General features: G+C 35.1%; 2 protein-coding genes across 2 annotated transcripts; both read right to left on the bottom strand.

The window, feature by feature from the left end:
* Positions 1–23: 23 nt before the first annotated feature.
* Positions 24–9577, bottom strand: nt5dc3 (5'-nucleotidase domain containing 3). Its single transcript, XM_082159926.1, has 14 exons — positions 9061–9577; positions 8202–8386; positions 7875–7949; positions 7745–7800; positions 7560–7650; positions 6915–7052; positions 6329–6389; positions 5195–5297; positions 4925–5026; positions 4744–4825; positions 4567–4653; positions 4076–4216; positions 2343–2407; positions 24–1720 (listed from the first exon to the last, which is right to left on the bottom strand). Exons 1-14 carry the CDS (start codon positions 9341–9343, stop codon positions 1465–1467), a joined length of 1725 nt encoding a protein of 574 aa, XP_082016052.1. The 5' UTR covers positions 9344–9577; the 3' UTR covers positions 24–1464.
* Positions 9578–9699: 122 nt separating this feature from the next.
* On the bottom strand, positions 9700–10320 carry uqcc6 (ubiquinol-cytochrome c reductase complex assembly factor 6; the record flags this gene model as incomplete). Its single annotated transcript, XM_082159941.1, has 2 exons — positions 9700–9904; positions 10213–10320. The coding sequence occupies 2 exons, from the start codon at positions 10318–10320 to the stop codon at positions 9809–9811; spliced, it is 204 nt and encodes a 67-aa protein (XP_082016067.1). The 3' UTR covers positions 9700–9808.
* Positions 10321–10532: the final 212 nt, after the last annotated feature.

Genomic DNA, 10532 nt, shown 5'->3' with positions numbered 1-10532 from the left:
ATAAAAAAAAGACAAAACACTGATTCATTTGTTTCCATTTGTAATAAATATCCCAAATAAAATACACTTCTAATAAAGATGAACACATTTGAACAATGTCAAATAAATGACAGGTTCTGACTTCCTTCAGTATCAAAAAGAAAGTTAAGCAGACAAAAAAACAACAACTAGTGTGCGTATTCAAAATACGATGCAAACATTCATACAATACCAGGTTCAGTATACTGAACTTATTTTTAAAAGTCAAAAATATATATTTACCATGTCAGAAAGAAAGCCTTGCAGGCGATTATGCAAAATAAAGCAGTACAATACGCTCCTTCACTTTAAGAGTCATGCAAACTCTCATTGTACAGAAACTATTTATATTTTATTCTGCTATAAATGGTGATTTCTAAACAGTTACATAATGCCAACATTTGACAAAAACATACAGGAGGGAGAAAAAATCTGAAACCATATTGAAAATTTGAGAATCAAAACCTGAAAAGTTTATAATAAAAAGAATAAAAATTCAGTTAAACTTTTCACTCTAATTGTTATACTTAATATAATCTGTAATAAAATCAAATTCCGATCAAAAGGTTTGAGGTTGGCAAGATTTTTTTATGTTTTTGAAAAAGTCTCACTGCATTTATTTGATAAGAAAATAATATTATTACCAATTAAAATCATTTTTTTTATTTTAATATATTTAAAACATGTATTTATTCCTGTGAAGGCAAAGCTGAATGTTCAGCAGTGATTATTGAGGAGTAAAATGTATTCAATTATTTGAAATAGAAATCTCTTGTAACATTATAAATGTCTGTCACTTCTGATCAGTGTATTCTCGCTGACTCCATAGTTTTGAGTGGTAGTGTATTTTTTCACTAGTGGTCTCACACTTTTGAAACCCACTGTATATTATCATCATATATTGCTAAAACAAAGTATGTAAGGCTTTTAAAACATTAAACACTGAAATTATTTTTACGATCATGTCAAGATGAATATAGTGTCCGTCTGTCTTCCTGAGAGTTTCTCTTTTGTTCTTCATTAGCTATCTGAAACCAGGTTCAGATCAGAATTAACCCTTCAATATGTACATTCACTTTAAAAATAATAATAAAAAAAGCGTGTTTGATAGTGTCAAGTATCCACTCCCTTAGTCTTTCAATAAGCTTAATGGAGATGGATTCATGAAGGCCAATGATGAAAGAAAGACTTAAAAATGTAAAAATAAAATCTCTCCGAGGCACATTAAAACAGCGTGAAGTTCCTCAAGTACTCTCTTATCCATGTAAACTCCATTGTCATCCATTTTACATGGTATTTTACAAGTAAGGTTACATATAAAATTAAGGTATTGACAGATATCCACAGCGCAGATCTACACTAGAATGATATTATTTGAAGCGACTCAAGCTGAATCTGATGGAAGAGATGTAACATCTAACCGTGGCTGTTCTGTGGCCTCTGTCTTTAAGTCTCTCTCTGGGATCCGGTGGTTGTCCTGTGGCTCTGGAAGCTGGTCTGCTCGGGCCAGATAGGGGACTCGTGCTGGAGGGGTGTGCGTCGGGGGTAGAAGGTGTGCTGGAGGTCGTAGTTCAGCAGACAGCTGAGGGACGCCATGTAGATGTCGGCGAAGCGGGAAAGACGGCGCGAGAAGTAGGTCGGGTTGTGGTACGTGCGAAAAAGACTCCCGAACTTGCCGTTGAAGATGTCTTTGGTCTGTAACCTGTTAACAACAAATTATTTTGAAGAATTGGCCATTTCAAGCTCAATTTGAAAAATAAAATACAAGTCATTATGCCTGAAGAAGTTCTTCTACAGTGTATCATTTTCTCTATGCCATCAATATTTCCTATACATTGGTTAGAAGAGAAATAATGTTGTGTAACGAATGATTTTAAACGCCACATTCCTCTAAAATGAACCGAAATGTGTGTGTCTATATTATTATATTTAACTAAAACTAAAATCAAAACCATAAAAAAAACATTTGTTACTTTAGAAAAAAGTTAAATAAATAATAATAATTAATATAAAACGGAAGCTTATTTTAATTTCAGCAAGTTGCCAATGCAACATTTCTCATTTTCATTTAACTTACTAAAATAACTAAAACTGATTTTTTTTTTTTTACCGTATAAACATGTTTAAAAAAAAAATAAATAAAAAAAAGAACAAAAACACCAACATTATTAAAACTAAACAAAATATAATATAAAAAAAGATAATATAAGAATAAAAACTAATTGTAAATATGAATGAAAACTAAAATAGTTTCTCAATGGTACTAAAATAACACTGGTCGGAGTGTAGAACAGAAATATAAAGATTAATTTGAGATTAGTTACATCATATCCTCTCTTTCACTGATCCACTGCTGGATCACTGTTTGTGACGCGGGGTCCTGGTGCACCTGCCACATAAAGACAAACGCTTGGTCAACATTGGACATTTGCATGCTTATTTACGCTATAGATTACCTTTGCACTCATCTAATGTTAAAACAAAGTTAACTTTAAAAACAATAAGTATTAATAACATTGTTAAATGTAATCTTCAGCAGTTCTCAAAATGTACATGCAATTAAAGGGCTCATGAAACGAGAAATCAAAATTGGATGAGTGAGATTTGCGTGTTTTATTATTGTATCCGAACGAAGCTCCTGTAAAGGGGCAGTCTTCTGAATGGAGGCGGGGAGCAGCAGCTCATTTGCATTTAAAGGGACACACAATTTTTTTTTTGCTCACACCCAGAGAATGTCTAATAGGAAGAGAATTGGCACTCTCTGGTTACTTCCGGTTTCTGGACTGGCTGCAGTAACACGTCTCTGTCCATGCGGGGGCGCTCGCAGGCGAGTGCAGAATGAATGGAGGTCAATGACGCTATACCCATCAAAATCCACTTTTCTCAGGATATAATTTTTTGTCTAGTAATTTGAATGTTGTATTCGAAAGGAGATGCAAAGAAATTACACATTGCTGGGTGTTAGATTTTTTAGAGTCACTTATTTGCTTTAAAAAGTCTTTTAAAATGTCAATGACGTCATACACATCGTACGACCAGAGATACTGCTTTACGGCAATCCTTCAGTCACTTTGGTGCTTTCGCGCTCTGCACTTTCTTTTCTCTCGAGGCATCGACAACACAGCTGACACAGGTAAATACACGTGCTAGAAGAGTTTTTGTTTTGTTTGTTTCTGGTCCCGCTTCGGATGCCAAGATGCCATCAAGTGGTATCTCTGGTCGTAATCAGTCCTTCACTGACCAATCAGCGTTCATTAGCAGAATGCTAGCGTGTTATGGGCAACAACAACTCAACCTGTAAGAAATCGAAAGGACATAAGTACTCGTTCATTACATTTTCGACCTATAACCCATGTTGAACTTGCAAAACCTACAATAAAATCTGAGATTTCTCAACGGCAATCGGATGAAAGAGACAAATTTAGCCGTCTAGCCCCATAGACTCCCATTCAGTCTGCACTCGCCCGCGATCACCTCCAGTGGAATTCTAATGGAACTGCAACCAAGATCGATACAATGGGGCTAATAGGAAATGCCAAGGCTCTCCGTAGACGGGCTCTGTCACACCCCAAAAGGGGCAAATTTGACAAGCTATAATAAATGATCTGGGGGGTATTTTCAGCTGAAATTTCACAGACACATTCTGGGGACACCACAGATTTATATTGCATCTTGTGAAAAGGGGCATAATATGTCACCTTTAAATGGTCAGAGTCATCTGTCATCTACTTAAAATAACTGCGGTGTCTGCAGCTCTTAATGTGACGCTTTACGTTTTTAGCGAGGGAGAGAGAAGCAACACGTACAGAGCAGAAAATGAAGCACTTTTGGGTCTAGACCAAATCTTATAGATATAGCTCCGAAAGATCATTACCATAAACAACCTTGAGTGCTTGTGGTGTGAACCGCTTCGTTGTTTTTAATCTTTAATCTTTAAAAACGGTAAAACGGCGCAATTATGTCCCGCGGTCCGGGTGGAAGCAAGCCCGCCATTTGAATAACACTGTTTTAGAGCGTCCCCTTTTGTTTGCTTTAGAGCGCCCCCTGGTGGTCTGACCTGCATTTGTTCCAGAAGCCCGGTCAGGGCCTGCAGCCAGGTCATGGTGTGGACGTATTCTTCAGTATTCATGATTTTGATCTCCTTACGCAACTCAGGAATGATAGCTCCTGTTCTCCAACCGTGTTTCAGGGTCAGGTCCTGCACACATCACAACATCATTTTCATTACAAAATCAAACACAATCAAAAACAATACTTTCAGAAGACCAAGTCATTGTCTGTGATATCTATACAGGGCATGCTGAGACATGTTTGTATTCTGACTTGCAAATAATATTAATAAGACAGAACCACCGCCGACCCTCTGAATGCATTGTGATGAAAACAGCACATAAAAATAAACGTATTCAAAACTAAAAGAATTGATAAAACGGTTCAATGTAATCTTTTTTTTTTATACCTAATATCTGTGTTTTAATGCTTATTATCAAATCAAAGCACAATAATATGTTTGTTTATATGTTGAAAAGGACAGAATCTCATTCTTACGGCAAGGTCACTGTAAATGTGATCTCCAAAGTACAAAACCTTTGAGCCTCTCCATCCTGTAAGCCGCAAAAACTCATACAGGTTTCCCTGGAAGCAGACAAAGTGAACAGATCAGATTCCACCATCATCATTGAATAGAAACAGCTGGCAGCTGAACACTGGGGCATGAAAGATTACCTGTTTATAGATCTGCCCTTTCTTCAGTTGGTGAATTCTGTCCCATAACAACACGCCTTTATCAGTAACTCGTCTGAATGGTCTTCAGAAACCGGGGAAAAATTTCAGAATGACTTTGATTTAGAAGTGATGCAACACTGCCAGACCTGGCCAGAGATTTCTTAGGGTCTTTGAAACTTACTTCCTCCTGTCGTTGAAAAAGCCTGGCTTGTCGGCCTGCACTATGACAACATCAAACAGGTCCTGCCAGTCTTTCCCAACTATATAGTTCATGCCTCGATCTCTACAACAGAGAAATTATAAGACATTTTATTTGAAAAGGGCATTTTGTTACAAGCGGTTAGTCACAATGGCTTTGTATAAATTCTTTGTATTAGGCTGTCTCTCATATGATCCATTTATTTATGTGTATTGATGTTTATTTTTAATTTAGTAGCTTGGTTGCACTCACACAAAATCAAAAGGGCTGTTGGTTATCAAAAACATCTTCTTGCCCATCTTAGACAGCTTCTGTAAAACAGCGTGTGTCTGTTCACCGTAACAGATGTACTTTTCTGCAGAAAAGAACAAACATATATAACAAGAACATCTAAATTCTATCATTTGATCTGATGATTACAAAACAGGGGAGTAGTGCCTACATACATGTTCCTCATATTAAATACTACCATAATAATAATAATAAATTAAATTAAATTAAATATAAATGTCATTGTTATTAATTCATTATTGTAGATCGTTATATCACATATATTACATTTTATATTGCACTAATGTAATTATATTGTATTAATTGAGAATCATATTTATAATAGTAACACAATAATATTAACTGTTAATAAAAAAATATATAATGTCATTATCATCATTATTGTAGACCAAATTATTATTACACGTTTATATTGTGTATAACAGTACATAATAAGTATTATTATAATAATTATAAATATTGTTGCTGCTATTATCATTATTATTATTATTATAGAATATGGACGTATTAATATTACATTTTTATACTGTTTATTACAGTGCCTATCATTTATCAGTTGTATTTATAATGATAATATTATTCATAATATATATATATATATATATATATCATTACAGCAGGTCAATATATTATTACACTTTTATATTGTCCATAATTAATTGTATTTATTTATTTATAACAATAATTATTATTATTATGAATATTATTAGATTAATCGATTTGACAGCACTCATACAATGTATTATATAATACATTAATCGTGATTAATCACATTTAACATAAAAGCTTGTGTGTATGCATGTATGTTTGTATGTATGTATGTATGCATGTATATATATATATATATATATATACACACATACATACATATATACACATATATTTACAAACTTTTATGTTAGATGTGATAAATCAAGATTAATCGATTTGACAGCACAAATTTTTAGATATGTATATTACAGTACATATTTATATATCATATATATAATGATATTATTATTATTATTATTATTATTAAACAATTCGTGTGAATATGTCACAAGATGCTTGAGAGATTTGGTCAGATCTCTCAAATAGACATATTGCTTAAATTACCGATATCAGCCTCCACCGCTCGATACATAATCCCTCTGACATGGACATCTCCAATGGCCTCCTGGGAGTGGAGAAACACACCAGATGCAGAATATCAAAGCCAACGTAACATCAATATTCAGCACTGAAGCAACACACAAAGCCCTGACGCACTACCAGACACCTCCTGTGAAAGCTCTCGCTCATTTCATCTGGGGACAGTCATAAATCCTCTGAGACTTGTTAATGCATAATGAGGGAGGACTGAACATAAAAGCAATGATGTGCATCTCATATTGATTGAATTGATCTGTAGATCCACTAAAAGACATCCGTTCATCCGTAACACTGCTTCTCTCCAAGCACGTGGCACAGATGGTGCTTCCAAACGCTCCCTCTAAAATTAGACCATCCATGCTGCTCTCTACAAACTTAAATAGAACTTTCAGGAGCCGTATTAATCCAACATGTGTGCTCAAGAGAGTCTGAGCCTTCTGACATCTGTGGTACCCTAAATATGACAGCACTTTGTCTCCTTACAAACTGTTATCGGTGAAGGAAATCTTGATTTTTGAATTGTAAGGCACGTTTTGAGGAACAACTATACCTTGACGTCTTTATAAAGATGAACAGGCTCGTAGTCGATGTTGTGCTTCAGGAAGTAGTCATTAACACACGACAGCAGAGTCATTTCTGGCAGGGAGAAGATATCCATGAACTGCTTCATGGTGTGACCGTGAGAGCTCTGCACGAGAGATCAGAAGAGCTGTGTTAAAGGAGAACTGTTATGCCATTTTTCAAAGTCTTGATTTTGTTTTTGGGGTCTACTAGAATAGGTTTTCAGTTTGTCATTAACGCTCTGTTTTGTTTCGGTCTCTATGAAGCCCCTCCTTTCGAAAAGCGCAATGTGCTCTGATTGGTCGGCTGGATCAGTGTGTTGTGATTGGTCAACAGTGCGTTTTGGAAATGTCACGCCCCTTACCATAATCGTGAGTTTCAACACACTAAATACCCCGGCCGGGAATCCCTTAAACGTGTTCGTTCCCGGAATAAAACTCAAGACTACAATCGAGGCGTTTCAGGGAGTTCAGCACTGATATAGAGACGAACTCCTTTTAGAGTGACTTTGTGCTTTCTAACTTTGCAGATGCTCAAACAGAAACATTACCGGACGGGACGGGAGTTTTGCGTGACCGCACCTTTAAGATATCAAACAAACCATTGACAAGCAAAAGACGGCAAGCACACAGACCTTGCCATAGAAGTCACTCATGATCTCGAGGGGTACGTGGGAACCCTCATACATCGCAATGACCTCCTTTTCTGGCACAGGATTAAGACCCCTACGGAAACATTGACATTACAATGAGCGAACATATCTTGAGATTAATAATAATGTATAAAAGTAGTAAAGTATATATGTTTGTTGCACTCTACCTGTACACAGTACCCAGCTGGATATAATGAAAGGCATCAATCTTCATCAGTAAGGCCTAGAATACGGATGAGATTGACAAGTTTCGCATTGAAAACTCAAGAAAATTCTAGATCAGGACTGAACACATACCTTTTGGACATCATAGTGCAGACCACGAATCACAAAATTAGGGATGTAATCATATTCCCTCAATCCCTCTGGATACTGTTATGTGGACAGAAAAAGACAAAATATTGTTTCCAAAGGAATTCATTTGCTAAAACTACTGAAAATCTTTTAAATATCTTGGTTTTAAGTGTGTAATTTCTGTGCCTCTAGCATCACCACCACATGGAAAATATTGACAGATTTCATAATTATTACAAATGACATTATTTATCATAACAGAATTTGTTTGTGTATATAGACCTATATACATATATATATATTTAATGTATAAAGTCTTGGATCAGTCACCCTGTGTTCTTCGATGAGGATGTCTCGGGCGATGTTGAAAATGAGTGTGTGAAGGTGACTGGAGTAGAAAGCTAGTGTGTAGTCATAGTCAAAGCCATAGATCTCAATGTCCTGCAGACTCATCTGATTATTGGCAAAGATGGTGTCTGGGTTGACAAAGTTACTTGATATCACAGGAATTAAATCTGTGGGGGAAAAAAAAAAACATACTTGTGTGTTAATAAATAATTGACCCTTTAAGTTCACAGTTTTATTATGCTTGCTTAAATATAATAAAAAGGATAACTTCAAAAGGAACTCAAATGAATAAATGATTAACCTGCAAGTGAGACATTCATTATGAAAATAAATTATTTGCATGCTAATATAATCTTGGATAGTTTTCAAGTAAAGACAAGCGTTGTTATTGTTACTAAACTAAAACGTTAAAAAATAATTAAAATAAAGCTGAAATAAAATAAAACAAATATTAGAAGAAAAATGTAAACAAAACAAAAATCAATTCAAAGCTATTATTTTTTTCATTCAAAATATTAGCTAATAAATTAAATATTATAATAGCATATAAATAAAACAGCTCTCTTTCTCTCTCTCTCTCATATATATGTGGTTTGCAAGCACATAAATGCATGCATTATATAGAGAGGCCAGCATATATCACTGCAATAAATAACTAAACTTTAACAATCTATAATATAATACGGTAAAATATAACATGATATGACACTGGGATAGAATAAAAAAATACAATTTGATTTATGCATTGCTCATATACAACATCCAAACAGCCTTCAGGTCCTCTGACAGAGCAGGATCTTAAGAGGAAACAGGCATTTCTTTAACATGTATACTAACTAACCTTGGGTTCGCTGTTTGGTTTCATTGTAAACAGACCAGAGCCAGCTGGTCTTGTCGTCACCGGAGCTGGTGCACATGTTCCCTGCTGTCAGTTGTCCCAGGGGACCCTGCCTCCGGGACAAGAGAACACATTTCGGTCCCCAGGAACGTCTGGTCCATGGAGTGTTGCAGTTGACCGACCATGTCCCGCTTCTAGTGTGCAGATACTTAAAGTGCGTGCTCAGTATCTTAAAACTCTCTTTATTTCTGAGCAGGTTTGAAAGAGGCATGGACAAAGTCGGCATGTTTCCACCGCACCAGAACTGCCTTCTGTATGATAGATAGTGTCAGGCAAGCGCGTTCAACTGTACATGCTCAAATATACGCATGCATACTTCCGTTTTAACTACTACAGGCTGCTTTCCATAATAAAAGTCCCTACCTACTTAAAAAAAAAAAAAAAACTATTCAGACGAAAACAGCTGACAATTTTTTCAGAGAAAAGTCTTATTTTTACAAAGACATTTAATTAGGTTTTTCCCAAATAAAAGCATCAAGATCTGAAATGGCTGCAGAAACTCTCAATAAGTCTATAACACAAAAACAACTGTACAGATATTTTTGAGTTAGAAAGTCTTTTATATGACAAATGGAGACAGTACATGTATAAATAACTTTATTCACAGAATAAAATAACTTGATCATTTTACTCAGGCTTTGAAAAAAAGATTTTATGTTTATATAAACAGCATGAAAAACAAATCAATGGGTCACTGTTTCTCAGACACAGAGTCTGTCTCTCTTTCTTTCAAGCCAAGAAGTTCTGTTTGCAGTTCTCCAGGCTTTGGTGGGACATCTGGAATGGTCTATGATTTCGGAAGAAAGAAAAAAAGTGTTTATGCCGTACATAATGTTTCCAGTCAACATGAAGTTAAAAATAATCTAATTTATTTTTATAATTCACAATCCTGGACTTAATTAGAACATGAATTGATGCATGTAATTCCAAAAATAAAATAAAAAATAGACAGTCAAGTAAAATCCCTACAGACAATATGTAAAATTGCAGATATAAAATTGGTTGCAAATAGCAAATCACATTTACAGACAAGCATCAAGGTTGTACAAACACCTAAAAAAATAAAAAAGCACAAAACTGGATCTGGAAACTTACTAAATCAGGACGGTAATACTGATGCACAACCTGTGCTCCAGCAAACATTGACAACACACTAGCTGCAAACATCCTTATATATCTTGGCCAAGATACACCTGCTGGCATCCTTAAATCTCAGCTGGCTGACAAGTGTTATGCCAATTAAGAGAATTTATACCTAAAGAAAGAAAGAAAAAAAAGTTATAATTGCCCCACTAACAGTGTTAGTATTTAAATAGGAAGGAACATTTTGGGTTATGTTAACCCATTACCACTATTTTAAATAATGTAATGTTTATTTTAAATAATAATAACAATAATACATGTTTAGATTATAA

This window comes from Leuciscus leuciscus (genome assembly GCF_965113295.1).
Source record: "Leuciscus leuciscus genome assembly, chromosome: 25".
Taxonomy (NCBI): Eukaryota; Metazoa; Chordata; class Actinopteri; order Cypriniformes; family Leuciscidae; genus Leuciscus; species Leuciscus leuciscus.
The sequence above is the reverse complement of the archived record's forward strand: the minus strand, read 5'-3'. Positions and strand labels throughout refer to the sequence as shown.

Bases quoted from the DNA above. Each gene is read 5' to 3' on its own strand.
- nt5dc3 (XM_082159926.1), bottom strand. From the start codon at position 9,343: ATGCCGACTTTGTCCATGCCTCTTTCAAACCTGCTCAGAAATAAAGAG. The intron at 7,950-8,201 runs GTGACTGATCCA...TCCACATAACAG, and splicing joins TCCTCATCGAAGAACACAGG to TATCCAGAGGGATTGAGGGA. The intron at 7,801-7,874 runs GTATGTGTTCAG...TCCGTATTCTAG, and splicing joins TGCACTATGATGTCCAAAAG to GCCTTACTGATGAAGATTGA.